The sequence below is a fragment of the Carcharhinus amblyrhynchos genome, chromosome 4, assembly GCF_965287045.1.
Source record: "Carcharhinus amblyrhynchos chromosome 4, sCarAmb.v2.hapA, whole genome shotgun sequence".
Lineage (NCBI taxonomy): Eukaryota > Metazoa > Chordata > Chondrichthyes > Carcharhiniformes > Carcharhinidae > Carcharhinus > Carcharhinus amblyrhynchos.
This window is the reverse complement of record NC_137327.1, coordinates 68,163,562-68,185,187: the sequence shown is the minus strand read 5'-3', so window position 1 is coordinate 68,185,187 and position 21,626 is coordinate 68,163,562. Positions and strand designations below refer to the sequence as shown.

General features: G+C 41.6%; 1 protein-coding gene across 2 annotated transcripts in view; it reads left to right on the top strand.

Moving 5' to 3' along the window:
• Nucleotides 1-14,442: 14,442 nt before the first annotated feature.
• The window catches only part of LOC145342092 (gamma-aminobutyric acid receptor subunit beta-4-like), a 222,623-nt gene continuing 215,439 nt past the window's right edge, over nt 14,443-21,626 (top strand). Inside the window, exons 1-3 of one of the 2 annotated variants that reach the window (XM_080187305.1) lie at nt 14,443-14,668; nt 15,587-15,678; nt 16,435-16,502. In XM_080187305.1, the coding sequence (XP_080043431.1) occupies nt 14,589-14,668; nt 15,587-15,678; nt 16,435-16,502 (240 nt within the window). In that variant the 5' untranslated portion in view covers nt 14,443-14,588. Of the gene's footprint in view, nt 14,669-15,586; nt 15,679-16,434; nt 16,503-21,626 lie in introns of those variants that run through there. The other variant, XM_080187306.1, reaches the window with a different exon arrangement.

The following is a 21,626-nucleotide window of genomic DNA, read 5'->3' as shown; positions in this document are numbered from 1 at the left end:
TCAGAGAAGTTAAGGTCCTTTCTCAGCCGCTGAGTGTTGTGCTTTAATACACTGGGACATGGCCAGGAATAAGTGTCTGAGTGAGATGAGCATTGTGGCCTTGCTGCTCCTGAGGAGAAGTGTAAGAATGCACTCCCTGAGTCTCAGATTAGTTTATGGCATGACTTTGCTTGCTCTCTTGGCACTCTTTCATGCCGGGGCCACCTTTAACCTACTGACTTTATTCTGGGGTATGGCCAGTGGCCACAGACATCCGGCCGTCCAACATTGATTGAATGGGATGATGGCTTAAACCCATCTTGAACATTAACAAGCCCCAGTTATTTGGACTTTTCCGAAGCTAGGCCTGCAAGTCAAAAGGCCGCTGAGTGGAGAACCTGCCGTCGGTCCCCTCAGCCCGTTGAGTCAAGAGGGATTTGACTTCACTGCACATACTGGGGAAAACCAGCCGTGGCGGTTCTGAAAAATCCTGACCCACCGCCCTCGGAATGATATGTTACCTTTAAAGGGAGTGCAATGAAAGGTGCATTGGATTTATTCCTGGATAAAACTAAGGATAGATTGAGTAGAGTCAGATTACACCCTCTGGAATTTAGAAGAATGAGACGTGATCTCATTGGAACGCATAAAAATCTTCAAGAGTTTACCAGGTTGGATACCGAGAAACTGTATTTTTTGACTAAAGAGGCTAGATCTCAGGGTCAGCATTGAACACAGGAGAGGGAAGGTTTCTCCTCTCAGAAGATTGTGAATCTTCATTATTTTCTATCCCTGAGGGTTCCAGATGTTACATAATTAAGTATGTTCAAGACAGTTTATTGTATTTTTATAATGATATAAAAGGCACCAATGACCAATAAGGGATTGTGCAAGTACGTGAGTTAATTTATTGACACTAGGTACATAGGAACAGATATACAAAAATATAAACCTTGAAGACTTTAGCAGCAGAGTTGTGTGTTTGCTTTGTTCACAGGCCAAAGTGACACTAACACTGCGTTTCATGACACTTCCCTTCTCGTGATTTCATCATTTAAAGGCATATTACACAAGTATCAGTGGCTGATTTTCTCCACAGCGTGTGCAGTGAAGTCAAATTTCTCTTGACTCTAACAGGACCGGACGATTCCACCAGCGTGAGGGGCTAGAAAATCCCGTCCCAAGTCAACATCGAGTACTCAAGTTGTAGCCTCACCAAAGGCCTATATAACTGCAGCAAGATTCCCTTCCTCTTATACTCCAACTCCCTCACAAGAAAAAGAAACACATCTTTTCCTCATAGTTCCATGTTATCACTTAAAGGCATATTACACAACATACCCCTTTTTAATAAAGATACATTCCTTCTCTTCCTAAGAAACATAATTATTTACAATACATTTCATATTTAGTCACCATTACATAAGTGTATAGGACTGATGAATCGATACATCTTTAAAGTGCAACGATAATATTATCTGGAAGTGTCTTTAATAGCTCTCCATAATCTGCAGAGTTGTCATGTTGTTGCTGGTTGCATTTGGATATTGTTCTCAATTCAATAAGATGGTGAGGAGCTTGAATGGATTGGATTTGTCCTTGGCAGTGTACCCCACCATTGCACAATTGTGTGGGGTCCACTACCAATTGTGTAGGATGGCCTTCGTTCTGAACAAATCCTTGTCATCTCATTGGTTGCTGTATACCTTCTGAGAAATCCTGGATGTGAACTTGCTCCAAATATAAATGTGGCAATTTTGTACTTGCATTTTTATCATACACATTGGTCACCTCTTCTAGTTTTAAAAGTTGCATTCTAGTTTCAGAGAGTGGTAAGTTGTTAACACCACCTCTGCCAGAGATGGAATAGGTATACCTAAATCTCAGATATGACATTGCAATGTGTAGATTTTGCTTTGTGTGTACAAATTTCAGAATTAGAGACTTCACCGCTAGGCAGTTCAATCTAGGGTAATGAACAGAAGATATTCCATTTCTCACACATATACTGAAATGGCTTACCAACAAATTATGGACCGTTATCCATAGTGAGCTCTTTAGGTGTACCAAGTGAGTATATTAGTCGTTCTTGACAATTGTTGAATATTGGGGCACTTGGTAAAGTAGTTGATGATGACGATGAAGTCAGTGCCATGGACATGAAAGAGATTTGATTTTGGACCAAGGATGGAAGGAACTTCATATGGATTCAATGGTGCTTTGCTCTTACTTGACATATGCTAAAGCTAAAATATAGTCTCATATGGTCATGTAAATGTTGAACTGAATCAAGCCACCCTTCTTTAATGATTTTCCACAGTTGCTATCGTGTACAAACTTTTGTCATTTCTTCTCATAACTACTGTCAGATTTGTATGCTTCTGCAAGCATGATGCTGCAGCTTTCCAGAAATTGTTAATTTTGTCAAAACATTTAGGATATTTTGATGTTGGGTCATGATCTGAAGTGATAGTCGATCTGTCTGATAATGTGTGATTAATTTCATGGGATATCACTCATGTGACGTCATGATATGCTTGTAGATTTACAATTGCTGGCCTTTAGTTTCCATGATGGAGAACATGGATGACATCCAGGATTGATTGTAGTTGTAGGACAATGGATCCTGCATGTGGAATTAGCGAACCATGCCCTTCTATATGTGTGGATACATATCTTTTAGAATTCACAGGGCCAGAGTGTTGGCACCTACCCCTGAATTGGTTGGGTCACCAATGGATTTTTATAAGCAGTTTGGGATACTCATTTATAGGAAGAACATTCAGGCCATAACAGAGGGAGGATTCACTGAAAGATATGATGAGGAATATCAGAACAGATGAAGGCTATTTAAACTACCTGAGTTTATTCCGCTATTCAGTGAGATCATGGCAAACCGGTGACCAAACTCCACATACCACTTTTCTCATTTACTTTAAGACATTTGGTGAACACAAAAATCAATCTTATGTTTAAAATTAACAATTGATCAAACACCAACAACCATTTGCACAAGTGAGTTCCAATTTTCTACCACCCTTCACATAAATAACTTTTTACAAATCATAGAAACCCTACAGTACAAAAAGAGGCCATTCAGCCATCAAGTCTACACCGACCACAATCCCATCCAGTCCCTACCCCTATATCTCAACATATTTACCCACTAATCCCTCTAACCTACACATCCCAGGACACTAAGGGCAATTTTTTTAGCGTGGCCAATCAACTTAACCCGCACATCTTTGGACTGTGGGAAGAACCGGAACACCCAGAGGAAACCCACGCAGGCACGAGGAGGATGTGCACCTCCACACAGACAGTGACCCAAGCCAGGAATCAAACCCAGGCCCCTGGAGCTGTGAAGCAGCAGTGCTAACAAATGTGCTACCGTACCGCCCAACTAAAACATTTTTTTCTGGGAGGAGAGAGACAGAGAAAGACAAAGACAGAGAAAATTTTCTCTATCTACCTTGTCTGTTCCCCTTTACATTTTGAAAACATCCAAAGAATGCAATCCTAGATTCTACAATCCCTCCTTGGCATCCAGGTATCATTCTGTAAAATCTCTGCTGCTATCCCTCCAAACTTAGTATATCCTTCCTAATGTGTGGTGCCCAGAACTGCTCCAGATGTGGAGCCATCTTATTGAAATCCAGATGTGGTCTAATAGAGCTTTGTGCAACTGAAGCATGACTTCTACCCTTTATTCTAGTTCTCTAGGTATAAGGACCAGCATTTTATTAAAAGCAAAATACTGCAGATTTTGGAAATCTGAAATAAAAACTGAAAATGCTGGAGAAACTTAGTGGATCTGGCAGCATCTACAGATAGAGAAAAACAATTTGAGTCTGTGTGACCATATGAACTGTAGGAAGATCATATGAACTCCATAGATGCAGCTAGATCTGCTGAATTTTTCCAGCATTTTCTGTTTTCATTCCACAGAATCCTTACAGTGCAGGAGGAGGTATTTTGGCCCATCGAGCCTGCACTGACTCTTTGAAAGAACATCTTACCCAAGCCTACTTCCTGTCCTACCCCTGTCATTCCAGGCATTTAGCATGGCCAATCCACCTAACTTACACATGTTTGGATTGTGGAGTGTTATATTGTTTTGTATTATTCTCTTGTTATGTTATTTTATATGGCACAGTGATAGAGTGGTTAGCACTGCTGCCTTACAGCGCCAAGGACCTGGGTTCAATTCCGACCTTGGGTCTGTGTGGAGTTTGTACATTCTCCCCGTGTTTGCATAGGTTTCTTCTGGGTGCTCCGGTTTCCTCCCACAGTCCAGAAAAAGATGGAAGAAATTTGGTGGAGTTGTCTATGGACTTTTGGATAGCATTGATAAGGTAATGAGATGTTTCAAAATGGAGGTTACAGAAGGAAGCTGTGGCAAAAATGGATTGTTAGTAATGGAGATGTTAATTTTCACCTAGACTGGGGAAGCAAAACAATTGAAGTCCCAAATGCAGTAAATCTGAAGAGTATTGAAGACAGTTTACCGTAACAATGTGTTCCTGAACAACAATATAAGTCCCATTGGATATAGTGATGAGCATTAAGACCACATTAGCTGAAGATCAAGCAATAAGGGAACACCTAGCTCAAAATGACCATAATAATCACTGAATTTGATTCTCGACGTGAAGGAAGGAGGAGCAAGTCATGAACTATGGTTTAAATTTAAGTGACCTCTGGCAAAACTTGAGAAGTTAGAAGTGGAATTGACCACAATATACCAACAGGACCCGTTAATGGATAAAACTGTAGATGAACAGCGAGAGGTGTTAAAGAGTGCATGGCCTGTGCATGCCTGTCTAATTAAAAACCACAAACAAGAAAGTGAGAGATAGTATAAGACTAAAAGAAATGGCTTTACAAAGGCAATAAACTACGAAAGAAGGAAAACACTTGTAAGGCATATCAAGGCCAACACAAAACGTTTTTATAATAAAACGAGGATGATTGTGAGTAACATGAGCTAATTAATAACAAAGAAAATAAGAAATCAAGCAATAAGAGAATTTCCAAATTCCACAAACCTGACTCAGCCATCACACTAAATCAAGCAGAAGAATTTAATAGATTTAATTCAAGTAAAAATATGATAATGGAGAAAATAATGAGACTAAAGATAGATAAGTCTGCAGGAAGTTCTGGTTTCTGCCAGAGGGGACTAATGGAAAGATACGAAAGTCACAACGTTCTAAAACTCTCTTGACTTTTGAGGAATCAGAATAAATGAATGTCATTCCATTATTAGGAACAGAAAGAAAGGTGCACTAGGAAATGTTAGACTGATTAGTTTCATTATGGGGAAGGTACTAGAAGCTGTTACTATGGGCAGGAACTCAGGTAAAGCCAAATTGATCAGAGTCAGGTTGGATTTGGAACAATCATTCCTAACTGTTTCAGATGAATAAAAGAAAAAAAATGCAGAGTAAGGATATTGGACATATACTCAAATTTCAGGATGTGTCTAGTGATTATCCCAGGAATCTGTACTTGGGCATTAGCCTTTCATTGTCTTACAGTGATTACCCAACAGCATAGAGAACAATACATTCAAGTTTACTGACACTAACATGCACATCAAAATGAGAAGTTTGGGTAGACTCCACCATTCAATAAGGTCATGGCTAATCTGATTGTGCCCAGAAATCTGCTTTCCATCTATCCCTGATAACCTTTTATCTGCTACTGTCTTGAAAATATTCATTGACCTTACTGCAGGAGTTCTCGAGGGAAGAGAGTTCCTGAGAAAAATTAAATACTACAGCTAGGAGCAGCAAGTTGCAAAGGGACAGTGAAAGATTAAATGCGTGAGCAAAATTGTGACAAATGGAGTTTAATGTGGAGAAGTGTGAGTTCATCCAATTTAGAAAAAAAATCAGATTATTCCCTAAATGGTGAGAAACCAGGAGCCACGGAGGAGCAGAAATTTAGGGATTCAAATAAAACTAGTGGACAGTGCAGAAAAAAGTGTAAAACTGAAAGAGAACATTGGTATTTATCTCCTGACAGTTGGTCATGGATAATGGTCAGGAAGGCTAGTGTAAATCTGGAATGCTTTCTCTCTCCAAAGGGAGGCCAGGGGTTGGGGGGGGTGGGGGGGGTGCGTCAACTAAAGATTCACTTATTGAGAGTTTTTGCTAGAATAAGATATTAATGGTTACATAAAACTAAGTAAGAGGTCTCACAACACCAGGTTAAATTCCAACAGGTTTATTTGGTAGCACAAGCCACGAGCTTTGTGGTTTGTGCCACCAGATAAACCTGTTAGACTTTAACCTGGTGTTGTGAGACTTCTTACTGTGCTTATCCCAGTCCAACACTGGCATCTCCGCATCATACATAAAACTAAGGCAGATAAATAAAGCAGTTGCCAAATGGCAGAATAGGTTTGAGGGGCATCCTTCCCCTTCCTATTTTCTTATGATAACCTGCTCTCTAATTTCTATGATTCCAGATTTTTTTTTATTCAGGCTCTATATAAACAGCAGAGGATCTTTCCTGAAGCTGCTCAAACCAAACTCCTTATTCAAGCAACTAGCAAGGATAGGAAATGTTTCTCCAGAATCATTATTAGTCAGTGAGGTCTTTCCCTGAAGCATGTAGCAGATGGAAGGTTTATAAATTGTGTCTTACCACAACTGACCGCAAAGCTGAGCCCATCTCTTTGGTGATGAAGTTGCAGTATGCCCATTTTAATGATTATCCAATTCATTCAAAATGATGGGACCATAGCAGACCATTTTGTAAACTTATTGAGCAGGCCAATCATGTGGAAGAGAAAGATTTAATTTTGTTCACTGGTTGTAGGTGAATTGAGCCTCATGCTACAGCTCATCAAACAAAGATCAGGAAATGACCTGAAATTCACTTGATGGAGCCAAAACCTTCAAATAATCCTTTTCTCAATGAATCCAATCACACTAACATTTCTAACTCACAAGAAAATGAATTTGAGTCCTATCACAGGAGCTAGTAGAATGTAAATTCTACAAATTAATCTAGTAAAAGTGAGCATAAAATCATTGCTGATTATTGTAAAAATTGATCTGTTTCACTCATTTGGGAAGGAAATCTACTATTTTTACCACATCTGGCCTACATGTGACTCCAGACCCCACAGCACTGTGGTTGACCCGAGGTGAGCCTAGCAAGTTACTCCATTGTATCCAAACTGCTACAAAGTCTACAACAATAAATGAAACTGAACGGACCACCCGGCATTGACCTATGGCCAAAGCAGTCCTGGTGACAATGCAATATCCTCATTATGAACATCTGAAGACTTGTACCAAAATCAGGAGAACTGTCTCACAGATTGGTTACGAACAACCTGATATAGTGAGATTGACAGAATTGTATCTTCCTATCCCAGACATCATCATCATCTGTCTCTATGTCTTGTCCCACAGGGAGGACAGACCCAGCAGAGGTAGCATCATAGTGGTATATGGACAGAGGGGAGCTGCCTTGGTAACTCCCAGACCTGTGAAGTTTCATGACATCAAGTCAAATATGAGCAAAGAAACCTCTTACTGATTACCATGTACCATACGATCCACCCCCCTCAACTCTTCCATGTCAAACACCACTGGAAGGAAGCACTGAAAAGAGCCAATGTCCATCGCCAAGAATGGCTCAGTCACAATACTACTGAACAAATTGCTTAAGTCCTAAAGACTGGGATGCAGCAAGTGGTGAGAAAACCAACAAGACGGAAAATCCTGCTTCACCCCATCCTCACCAAACTGCAGCTGTCCATTACAGTATTGATGACACTGATCACTGTGCCGTGTGGTGGAGGTAAAATCACATTTTGTCTTTGTGTTGTGTGGCACTACCACCATATTCAATGGGATAGTTTTCAAAGCAATCAAACAATTCAAGATTGGGGACCCATGAGGTGTTTTTGGGCCATCATCAACCACAATCTGTAACCTCATGGCTTGGCATATCCCCCACTCTACCATTACCACCAAGCCAGGGGATTAACATTGGTTCAATGAAGAGTGCAGGAGGGCATGCCAAGAGCAACACCAGGCATACCTAAAAACGAGGTGTCAACCTGGTGAAGCTACACCAGACTAATTGTGTGCCAAACAACATAAACAGCAAGTATAAGACAGAGCTAAGCAATTCCACAACTAATAGATTAGATCAAAGCTCTGCATTCATACCACATCTAGCCATGAATTGTGGTGGACAATTTAACAGTTTAGTGGAGGAGGAGACCCCACAAATATTCCCATCTTCAATAATGGAGGAGCCCAGCACATCAGCGCAAAAGACAAGGTTGAAGTATTTATAATAGTCTTCAGCCAGAAGTACCAAGTGGATCTCAGCCTCCTTTGGAGGTCCTCAGCATCACATTCCCCATGATATGAAGAAATGGCTAAAGACACTGGACATCTCAAATATAGTGGGCTCTGACAACAATACCGGCGACTTGTGGTCCAGAACTTGCTGCACCTCTAGCCAAGTTCTTCCAGTACAGCTACAACATTGGCATTTATCTGGCAATGGGGAAAATTGCCCAGGTTTGATCTTTCCACAAAAAACAAGACAAAGCCAACCCAACCAATTACCGTCCCATCAGTATATTCTCAATCATCAGTAAAGTGATGGAAAGCGTCATTGTCAACTCTATCAAGCAATACCTGCTGAGCAATAACCTGTTCAGTGATTCTAAATTTGGAATCTGCTAAGGCCACTCAGCACCTGACCTCATTGCAACCTTGGTTGAACAAACATGAACAAATGAGCTGAATTAAAGAAATGAGGTGAGAGTAACTGCCCTTAACAGCAAGGCAGCATTTGACTGAGTGTGCCATCAAGGAATCCTAACAAAATTGGAGTCAGTGGTAATCAGAGGGATACTCTGTTGGTCGGAGTTATAACTGGCACAAAAGAAGATGGTTGTTGCTGTTGGAGATCAATCATCTCAGTTTCAGGAAATCACTGTAGGAGTTCCTCAGGATAACGTCCTAAGCTCAAACATCTTCATCAATGACATTCCCTCCATCATAAATTCAGAAGTGGGGATGTTCACTGATGCTTGCACAATGTTCAGCACTATTCATGACTCCTCAGGTACTGAAGCAGTTCAAGTCCAAATGCAGGCTTGGGCTGACAAGTGACAAGTAACATTCACACCTCACTAGTGCCAGGAAATGACCATCTCTAACAGTGAAACATTAACCATCACACTTTGACGTACAATGGCATTACAATCACTGAATTCCCCACTATCAACATCCTGGACGTTACCATTGACCAGAAACCGAACTGGACTAGTCATATAAATATTGTAGCTACCAGAGCAGGTCAGAAGCTGGGAATCCTGCACTGAATAACTCACCTCCTGACTTCCCTTGCCTGTCCACCATCTACAAGATTCAAGTCAGGAATGTAATGGAATACTCTCCCCTTGCTGGATGAGCACAGTTCCAAAAACACAAGAAGCTTGATGCCATCCAGAACAAAGCAGCCCTCTTGATTGCTATCCATTCCAAAAACATTCACTCTCCATCACCGACACACAATGGTGATCATGGGTACCAACAATAAGATGCACTACAACAACTCACCAAGGCTCTTTCGACATACTTTCTAAGCCCACTATTTCTATCACAGAGAAAGATAAGGAACAGCAAATACCTGGAAGCACCATCACCTGGAGGTTCTCCTCCAAATCACACACCACCCAGACTTGGAAATGTACCACCGTTCATTCACTGTTGCTGGGTTAAAATCCTGGTACTCCTCCCCTGACAGCACTGTGGGCGTACATTACCTGGACTTTAGCAGTTCAAGAAGGCAACTCATCACCACTTTCTCAATTAGATTAGGGATGGACAATAAATGCTAGCCTAGCCCATGATGCCCACATCCTGCAAATGAATTAATGTAAAATCATGATGCCATTTAGTTGCTAATCATCCACCCAACCAGCTTGTTCCTTGCAAATTTTATCATCATCTTCTTTGAAACAATCCTAGCTAAACATGTATTCAGCTTCATAAAGGACACATCCAAATACAATTTATATGAATCATCCCAGAACTTTCAGTTGAGATGCTGTTGACTTCATTTTGCTGTTGCAGATTTCATGGGTGTGCCTGGTTCTGCGATTTTGGAGATCTCAAATTTTCTTTAAATTAAAAGTGATCAGTGCTTTGCAAAGACTGAGGTTGTTTTTACTGGCCTCTCACCTGAAAACGAGTTCATAGCCCTAAGGGATAAAGTTGCAGTTTACTTAGGGTGCAGAGCAACATGTAGATGGAGGAAGCAGAGAGGGATAACTGTGCTCAAATGCCAGGGACGTGTATCCTCTTTAGATATCCAGATTAGACTATAGAAAGTACTCCTCCTCAAGGAGATCAGATAGGAGGAATGTCTAAAGAAGTTATGTTCCACCAAGGATGTGGAATAGAATCATAGAATCCCACAATCCCACCCGGGCTCTATCCCTATAACCCCATGTATTTATGCTGCTAACCTCCCTGACATTAAGGAACAATTTATCATGATCAATCACCTAACCCGCACATCTTGGACTGTGGGAGGAAACTGGAGCACTTGAAGGAAACCCACACAGACATGGGGAGAACATGCAAACTCCACACAGACAGTCACCAATGTCTGAATTGTACCTGGGTCCTTGGAGCTGTAAGGCAGCAGTGCTAACCATTGTGCCACCATGCCACCCATGTACCTGAGGGCTCTCAAGGTCTGAGTCACTTTCAATTTGTATGCCTCGAGATCCTATCAAGCTGAACCAGTACTATTGCTAATACTTTTCAGTTCATCATTACATCAAGGAGAGGAGAGGGGACTTCATTGTCTGCTATAAGCGGAGGCAAACACATAGTTTTGTCAGAGTAGTAAGCATCCTCATGGTGCACATGGCTCTGTGATCACTGCATCCTAACAACCTTGTGCTGGAATCACAGAGCGTTCCATTCTGTGGGCATGCAGTTAGTGTATGACCATGCACAGACCATGATGTTGGTGAATTCCTGCTATCCTGCTAGCAGTCATGATGCTTTTATCCTGCACTTGTTAGGTCTCCACCATCTTTGAGCTAGCATCTTGAACCTGAAGATGGTTTCACATTGACTAAGATTATCCACTGTACACATGGTTAATGATTCTTTCCTCTGTCACCACTGTTAGGGACCAGATCAGCTATATTGTGAAGTTAGTCTGGACCCCAACTTTTTTTTATTTTGGCATTAGGGTGAGCATAAGGTATTTCGTTCCAGGTATGAATCAATTGTTCCACTCGGGAGCTTTTATCAAAACAAACTTTATTTAAGAACACATTTAAAATATGACAAAAAGAACTAGTATAACTTTTAGCAATTGAAAATGCTTAAACATGACAAAGTACAATTTTTAACAGCTATCCATCTCTACAATTCCAATATAAGCAGCAGCCTATAGACATAAATTCCTTCTTCAAAGCCAGATAGCACCATAAACAGATATACTCATTTGGATGCTAGATTTCCAGCCTTTGAAACCTCTGGACAGAGATCCAGACAGACACCTGTCTTCTGACATTCATCCAATTGCTTCCAGAGAAAGATCCACCCCCAAACAGCAGAATCTTCCAGTTAGAAACTTATTTCCTGGCATATTTCAGTCTTCTACTCCAGAGAGAGAAAAAGACAAAAAGAAAGTGACCTCTTTCTAAACATCCTAAGTAGCACACTGAGTTTGATTTCACTGTGTTAATCCAGCTCCACCTTGATTTTTCTATCAATCAACCTAATCAAGTCCTACTCCGCAAAACCCCAGGAAACACTAAAAAACCAGAACAGCGTCACTTCAGATTAAAACAAACATTTTAGCAATTGGGAGCAAATATGCTGTTACAGTAACAATAGAGAATGCCTGCTGCAGACCCAGTGGCACCACTTAAAACAGACTGTTGAAAAAACCCTGCACAGAAGCATTATTCAAATACATTTCTTAAAGGCACAGTATCGTCACACCATCCATCCAAACAGTGTTCCAATGATGAGAATCACACTGTGAGTGGGAGTGAAATGGAGCAGACCACTGGCAAACTCAAACAATGGTTCCACTGCCTGAATCATTCATGAGAACCCTCAATACTCCCCAGAGCTTGTCTTCCAATGCATGGTGGTCTGTTGAGTCCTTCAAAACCTGTCAATCATGAGGGCACAACTTACCACCTGGTCTTCAGAAAATATCTCAGGAAAAGAAGGCAGAGGAAAAGGAAGAGGAAGGTTCAAGGCAGCTGGACTAACATTGCTCCCAGTGGACTTTTGTGAAAGTTGCTGTGAAAAACTTGACAACTCACCTTTACTCCACACTTCCTCACATCACCGTTCCTCCACTCCTGATCATTATGTCCCTCAAACAAAAGGTACCAACAATCAACCATCTCATAACATTTGTGATTGGTGCAGATTCAATGGGCCAAATGGCCTCTTTCTGCACTGTAGTGTTTCTATGATTTCTATGATAACAGCTTTATCCAAAAATACCCAGAATTCTCAATTCACCACCCTTGTGCATTCATAAAATGCTTGACTTCACCTCATGCTTTTATACAATGCTACCCAATGAGTGCAACATGGCTGGTGGAAGGCTGCTGTATTGCAGTGAGGAAGATTGGAGATGATCTTGAGGGACTTGAGGACCCACCTTCGGACTTCACAATCTTGGCACAGGCGGACAGGATGACAAGCATCTTCAGGAGTACTGGCCAAGGGGCAATGTGGTGCAATAGATGTGTCATCCTGAATGTGGGCAGCAGGTATGTCCTCTATGGAATCATTCATACTGCTCCTACTGCTGGAAGACAGATTACTGATTTGCTGTGAAAGCCTGCATATCCCTTTCAGTATTGGAATCCACAGCCAGGATGACAGCAAATGGAAATATCATAGCCACAGGCTGAGCATTGATTAGCTTCTGTTGGTGCCTCAGTGGAATTTGAGGAATTGAGCATCAGATGCTGCATCAATGGTTGGTTTATGAGTGCTGTTGTATGGACTGATCACTAATACCACACCGTACGGGATGAACTCCAAACTCTGCACAAAGTACTGGACCAACTTAGAGCCAGACTCTCCCATATTCCTTAACAATGAACGCAAACTGTCTGCCGATGCACCAAGCATTTCTATGTAAATAGCACTCAGCTCTTCCCTCGAAGCTAGCCTAGACTTCTAAAACTATTCATGAGAATGGTTCCAGGGATGAGGAGCTTCAGCCAGGGGGTAGAATGGAGAAGTTGGGACTGTTTCCCTTGGAGAAGAAGTTGAGAGGTGATTTGATGGAGGTATTCCAAATCATGAGGGGGTCTGGACATATTAAATAGAGAGAAATTGTTCCCATTGGTGGAAGGATCAAGAACGAGAGGACACTGATTTATGGTAACTGGCAAAAGAGATAATGGAAACATGATGAAAAATGTTATCACAAATTGAGCGGTTAAGGTCTGGAATGCACTGCTAGAGTGTGGTTAAGACAGAGTCAATCGAGGAATTCAAAAGGAAATTGGATCATTATCTGAACAGAAAAAAAATGCTCTGGAAGGAAATGGTGTGGGGCTGGGCTGGGGGGGTGGAGGAGGTTGTGGTTGGATCCAGGTGAATTACTCTTGTGGAGAGCTGGCAGCCAGACAATGAGCCAAATAGCCTATCATTCTATGATTGCATATGGCTCTGGGAGAGAGGGTACATTGCACCCCCTGTCACAGATTCCCTCTAAATGAATGTGTTTCAAACTGTGCATACGCACTCTCACATACACATTTCCTCAGGGAAGGGGTAACAAACATTACTGCGGCTCGCACAAGCATAAATATTTTTAAATAGGTTTAAACAAGCCCTCTACCCTTTAACTGTACCTGCTCTGTGTAGGAGTGAACTTTATCATACTGGGTGATATCAGTGTGGAGATATTGGGCACACGAAGCTATGTCTTTCAAACTGGGAGGTCTGGTACCCGGGGGTGGGAGTCCACCTTGTTCTGCCATGAAACGGCCTGATTGTAATACTGTGCTGCCTTCAGACATGAATCCGTCTGCTCCCCTCACTCAGGTTCTTGTCTGGCATTTAAGGAAAGATAGGGTTAAGAGGCATTTCTGACGTCAGGAGCATTATTTGACAAATGTCCTTTCTGTGATGAGGGGGGAGAAGGATTCTCCCTATCTATGGACCCAGCAGCTAGAAACCTTCATCAACGTCAGTGCACCCCCCCCCCCCAGCCCCCAGAGTCCAGCTGAGGAAGGGCTAACAGCTTTGCCGGAGAGGGGGTAAAGTAGGGGCAAGGGAAGGAAGCCCAGAAAGGAGCTGGTCTGGAAAAATGCTGCTGCAGTTCAGTTTAAAAAACACTGCAGCGACCAAACTCCCATCGCATCGGCTGCGGCTCTGATCTCGGCCAGAGAGCCAGTGTGTGCATCGACTGTGCTTAGCGAACTGATGGATGGGGCACGGATAGTCCCCTTGGTTTTGGATTGAAGAGCTGTGTGTGTGTGTGTGTGTGTGTGTGTGTGCGCGCTCTGGCCCCAGCGGGAGGTCCCCGTGTAAATACTGAAGCAGGATTATACAATGTGGAGATTTCCAGAGGAGCGAATGTCTGGTTTCTGTTCATTTCTCACAGGTCTATCTGTCATGTGCTGGCTTCAAAGGTACGGATCATTCTGCTTACATTTAATATCAAAGGTCGGTTCTCTGTCTAAATGTTTGTGTGACTATGTATTGACTATTTCTCGAATACACCGTGTGCCAGTTACTGATAGTGACACGTCTCAATTCTGTCTCTCAGACCTTACACCTATACTATAAATGGTCCTTCCAGTGAATCGCACCCCTGTCCAGGGTATAAAATGCAAATATCCCTCAGAAACTGATCATTATGATGCAGAAATCAGTTTGCATTTGAAATATTCACTCTGTATTCTTCACTCCGGAGGCTGCGGAGACACATTGGGAAAGGAAGACATAGACAGATATTAACTGTCCGTGTGTGTCGGCACTGCTTTTGCAACTGAAGTAGGTCTGAATCATTATATTCTGTTTACACCACTCATAGATCTATCAGTGCATTGTCAGGTATATGGCAGAGTGGAGCTTTGCTCAATGCTGCTGTGGCTGTTTTTGTTGTGTGGCTAACTTCAGATGTATTCCTTTGACCCCATTAAATGTAGTTAGCATTGGAATTGATTATGTTTTGAGGCATAGGGCTTGAAATTCGATTCTGTGTGCCTGTTTATGTCTAAAATGGAGCCCACCAAGCAACAAAATTTGGGGGAAGTCATGATGGGTGCCATTTTGCTAAGGGTCAAACTAGAGACTCATTAATTCCCCCTCCAGACACCACAACTTTGTTCCAATCACTCACCTGCACATTGGGACATAGCCCGAAATGGAATCCTTCTACTACACCTCCTACATCACATGAAAGTCCCAGACCCAAAATTCCAGGCTCCTTGGACCTCTCCATTTGGGTACGGATTGCTGGCACTCTGCAGATGAGGTACCCAGTAAATGGGCATTGCCAAAATTCTAGGCCACAGACTGATGCCTGCTTTTGCTTCTATCCTTAGTGTCAACGGAATCGGTAACATTTCTCTAGTGAAAAGAACAGTGGACAGATTGCTCAGAGGGTATGACATCCGTCTCAGGCCTGACTTTGGAGGTATTTTCAAACCTTTCTCATCACTGAACTTTACCAATTCATTGTAGTAATCCTTACTATCATTAGGGATCTAATACTTTCATTGAATATTCTGAGAACATCAAATAGTCTTGTGTTTGGGAGCATATGGAAGATTAAGGGGTGATCCAATTGGCATGTTTAAGATGGTTAAATAATTTGATAGGGTCAATTCACCAGGGAGTGGAAATCTGAAAATCTCCTCCCAGAGAAGCTGGTGAGGCATCAGTTGAAAATTTGAAAACTGAGATTGATAGATTTTTGGTAGGTAAAGGTTATTAAAGTTTATGGAACTATGGTGGGTAGATGGGATTAAAATATAGTCCAGCCATAATAATGGAACAGGTTTCAAGGAAATCAGTACTCCCTCCTGTTCTTATATTCCCAACTGATATTATAGTTCTATCTACATCACCAGAAACTTTGTTTTCTCTTTTGTCATCAAGCTGCTTCTTTCTTGTATCCTGTTCACTGTTTTCTTAAGGCTCCAATTGTAATCTTGTATCTGTCACTAGTATGCTTTATTTTGTTTGGGTTCCTGGAAGTTTTACTTCATTACAATTGTTCTCCTCACTAAAAACTGATTTCGGAATGTCTCATCTTTGGGACAGTTTAAAGCAAGTGTCCAAGCTTAAGCTATTTAAAAAGAGCACTTCTATTGTAAATATTTAAGGAGGGATTGCAATGAAGAAATCAAAACCCAATTAAACACAGTCTTTCCATTCTCTTTTCCCTCAGGGTCTCCTGTTACAGTAGGGATGAGTATTCATATAGCCAGCATTGACATGATCTCTGAGGTTAACATGGTGAGTTCAAGCAACATTTTGACTTACATTTTTGTGATTAAGATTAACATTAGCTCCAATGTGGACCAGGTTATGGTCATTAAGAATATGAAGGTGAGATGGCATTGATTGGACTTTGGTTGGTAGAAGTTTTGACACTTGAGAATGGAATACTGCGTAAGCCATCTGCAAATGAAATGAGTAAACTACTTCACTTGTTACTTCTCGCTTCAATCACGAAACCTTAGCACTGGAGTACTGAGACAATGCTGCACTGCCACAGTTTGGAATTTTAAATCAGGTCCCATCTGTCTTCTCAGATGGAGATTAAAGATGGATGAAGAACAGTAGGAATGAAGAATCCTAATTCTGTATCTCCTTGTATCAGAACCAATATTTATCCTCATCCAAAATCACCAAAACAGCTATTCTGGTTCTTATCAAATTATTGTTACTGGGTGGTTGCTATGTGCAAGTTGGTAGCTATGTTTTCAATATTAAAGAAGTGGCTACACTTTGAAGCATATTTCATTGACTGTAAAGCACTTTGGGACATCATGAGGTTGCAAAAGGTGCTATATAAATGCAAGCTCTTTTTATTTTTAATAATGAACTTGAAATTTATTGGTCAGAAATTTTCTGTGTTTTGCATCCAAGAATTGTTTTTTTTTGCCACATTCTGCATTTTTATTCAGTCTGTAACTCTGGGTTGGGAAAGAGGGAAATGGTTGTGCAATTTAACCCGGAACTTATGCCACAAGTAGAACTGGATGTGAAGCAGAATCAGTAAATGTAAAGTATCAGCCTATTAAAATCAAGTTCCAGAAAATGTGTTGAGTGAGTCTTGAACTAGATCAAACCAGGATTTATCATGGTCTGACCTCAAATCAATCTAACAGAATATTGGTCGAGTAATTCCTGTATCAAAAGCAGTGCATCAAATACTGCACCAAAACTAGTGTGGAATTGACACATTATAATTGTAACCAGATAAAGAAAAGTGATATTGACAATATTTGCAGAGAGAATTTATTATAGATTGAATCAGATCCACTTTGACAAGAAACACTAATACATTAAATTGAATGGAAGAGTAAGGGCAGGAGGACTGAGGAAATGGAAAGACAATTTTTTTTGAGTTCATTTGTGGGACATGGGCATTGCTGGCTGCCCATCTCTAGTTACCCAAGGCCAGTTGAGAATCAATCACATTGCTGTGGCTCTAGAGTCACACATAGGTCAGACCAGGTTATGGACAGCAGATTTTCTTCCCTGAAGGACATTAGTGAACCAGATGGGTTTTTCCGACAATCGACAATGGTTTTATGATCATCTGTAGATTCTCAATTTCAGATATTTTTACTGAATTCGAATTCCACCATCTGCCATGGCGGGATTCAATCCAGGTCCCCAGAACATTAGCTGAGCTTCTGGATTAATAGTGTAATAAGAACATAAGAATATAAGAAGTAGGAGGAGGAGTAGGCTATCTAGCCCCTCTAGCCTGCCCCGCCATTCAATGAGATCATGACTGATCTGAAAGTGGTCCCCATAACCCTTAATTCCTTTATTGATCAGAAATCTATCTACCCATGACTTAAACATATTCAATGAGGTAGCCTTCACCGCTTCAGTGGGCAGAGAATTCCAGAGATTCACTACCCTCTGAGAGAAGAAGCACCTCCTCAACTCTGTCCTAAACTGACTCCCCCTTGTTTTGAGGCTGTGTCCTCTAGTTCTAGTTTCCTTTCTAAGTGGAAAGAATCTCTCTGTGTCTACCTTATCTAGCCCCATTATTATCTTATATGTCTCTATAAGACCACCCTTCAGCCTTCTAAACTTCAACGAGTACAGGCCCAATCTACTCAATCTCTCCTCATAAGCTAACCCCCTCATCTCTGGTATCAACCTGGTGAACTTCTCTGTACTCCTTCCAAGGCCAATATATGCTTTCGCAAATAAGGGGACCAAAATTGCACACAGTACTCTAGTTGCGGCCTTACCAGTATCTTGTACAATTGTACAAAGAAAAGAACAAAGAACAAAGAACAACCCAGCACGGGAAACAGGCCCTTCGGCCCAATGAGCCCGCGCCGCCGCATCGCCCTACACCTATTCTACCCTGCATGTCTACGAATGGGACCCTACTCAAGACCGCCCTGCTTTTATACTCCATCCCCTTCGCGATAAAGGCCAACGTTCCATTTGCCTTCTTGATCACCTGCTACACCTGCAAACTGAGTTTTTGCGATTCATGCACAAAGATCCCCAGGTCCCTCTGCACTGTAGCATGTTGTATTTTATCACCATTTAAATAATAGTCCATTTTACTATTATTCTTTCCAAAGTGGATAACCTCACACTTGCCAACGTTATACTCCATCTGCCAGATCCTCGCCCGCTCACTCAGCCTATCCAGATCTCTCTGCAGGCTTTCTGTGTCCTCCATGCAATTTGCTTTCCCACTCATCTTCGTGTCATCAGCAAGCTTTGTTTCCCTACACTCAGTCCCCTCCTCCAGATTGTCTATGTTTATGATAAACATGATAATAATGATGATAACCCTCCTCCAAATCATCTATGGTAAACATGATAATAATGATGATAATACTATTAGGCCATCTCCTACATAAGGTTGACATTAGACATGAGGCAAGTGCTTTGGAGGACCAAAGGCATTTCCCTGCCAGGGACCAAGGTTCGATTCCGGCTTTGGATGACTGTGTGGAGTTTGCATATTCCCCCTGTGTCTGTGTTGATTACCTCTGAGTGTTGCGGTTTCCTCAAAAGATGTGCAGGTTAGATGGATTGGCCATGGTAAATGCATAGGATTATGGGAGTAAGGCTGGGGGTGGGGGGGTGGTTAAGTTGGTGCAGACTTGATGGGTCAAATGCTAGCTTTCTGCACTGTAAGGATTCTATGGATTCCAGGGATTCTGTGGTTGTTGATTTTCCCTCAATCCCCTATGCTAATGACTGTTAGATTATATTCAATTCCAAATGTCCAACAGCAGATCTAACACAAGATTTGGAAGAATGAAGCCATATTAAAACTCAGTTAGAACTGTAGCTCAGCTTTTAGTACAAGAAAGGTTACATTTCGTTCAACTCTGAATGGGTATTCGAGAGTTCGCTCCCAGTCCAATGTACCTGCAGTGATAATGAGTGAACTGGTGTATCTGGTTGATTAGGAAGAACAAGAGGAATACTGAATATTCAGAAGGGAGATGAAAAAGCAATTTAGAGAGTGAAGACGGATTATGAGAAAAGACTGGGAAATCCCAATATTTCGAGAGGCAGGGAAAAATCGTAAAATGAGTACGGCCGATTACGGATCTAAAAGGAAATTTACACATGGAGGCTGGGGTCATAGTTGAGGTATTAAATAATATCTTTACATCTGTCTTTACCCAAGGAAGTAGATAGAACACAGAGCATGGAGGCAGACAAGGAAAGTCTGTTAGAAGAAGAATTCAAAATTGACAAGGAGGAATTGTTGAATAGACTGAGAGTTGATAGGCACTGGGACCAGATGAGATGCATCCAAAGATATTGAAGGAAGTAAGAACAGAAATTGCAGGACTGCTGACCAAAATCTTCCAGTGTTCGCTCGACTCCGGGGAGATGCCAGAGGACTGGAGAATTGAAATTGTTCAATAACAGTTTGTAAGGATAGCCCCAGCAATTACAGTTTAACATCATTGGTGAGAAAGCTTTGAGAATTAATTATTCAGGATAGAATTAGTTTGAGGACGACAGAATGGAAAAATGTGGGTTAATTAGGAAGAGTCAGCATGGATTTCTAAAGGGGAAATCATGTTTAATTAACTTGTTGGAGTTTGTTGAGGAGGTAACAGAAAGGGTAGATGACGGTAATGCTGTTGATGTGGTATACATTGACTTCCAGAAGAAATTTGGTACCATGCCACACAACAGACTTGTGAGAAAAGTTATAGCTCAGGGAATAAAAGGTCAGTAGCAACATGCATATTCCTGTTATTGGCAGAATAACAGGAAAGAGAGAGTAATAGTCAATGGATATTTTTCAGGCTAGCGGCAAGATTATTGTTGTGTTCATGGCTAACCACTGTGTCACCGTGCCACCCCAGAAGGCTAAGAGGAGGTTTGATAGAAATGTTCAAAATCAAGATATGGCTGGACAGAGTAGATATGGACAAACTATTTCAGCATGTAAACGGATTAAGAATGGGAGTGCACAGATTAAATTGATTTGCAAAAGAAGCAAATGCGTTGTGAGAAAAAACTTTTTCACACAGCAATTGGTTGGGGTCTGGAATGCATTGCCTGGAAGCGTGGTGGAGGCAGGTTCAATCAAAGTATTCAAGAGAACAATGGATGACTATTTGAATAGAAACAATCTGCAGGGGGATGGGGAAAATGCAGGAGAATGGCACTAAGTCATGCTTGTTTGGAGAGTTGGTGCTGACATGATGGGCCAAATGGCCTCATTCCACACTGAAAAAATTCTATATTTCTATAAATGTAAGATTTGTGTTAAAAAGGAAGGCACGTGAACTGTCTAGGATTGAGTGGGTACACAGAACTTGTGTAATGGATTCAGTGGTGATGTTATTGGGGTGGCACAGCACCATAGTGGTTAGCACTGCTGCTTCACAGCTCCAGGAACCTGGGTTCGATTCCCTGCTTGGGTCATGTCTGTGTGGAGTTTGCACATTCTCCTCGTGTTTGCGTGGACTTCCTCCGGGTGCTCCAGTTTCCTCCCACAGTCCAAAGATGAGCGGGTTAGGTTGATTGGCCATGCTAAAATTGCCCTTAGTGTCCTGAGATGCATAGGTCAGAGGGATTAGTGGGTAAATAGGTAGGGATATGGGGGATAGGGCCTGGATAGGATTGGGGTCAGTGCAGACTCGATGGGTCGAGTGACCTCTTTCTGTGCTGTACGGTTTCTATGTTTCTATTGAGGTGCGAGAATGGAGCAAGTGATGTTACAGAAATATTAGTAAGTGATCTTAGTGATGGATAAATTGGAGAGCCAACAGAATGAGTATTTATCGCATTCATGTCCATTTTAAGGATCAAATTCAAGATTCAATATTATTGGTGACCAGTTAAAAGATAATAATTCTTTAAATATTGGTATCAATGGGGTAGCATTTATTGCCT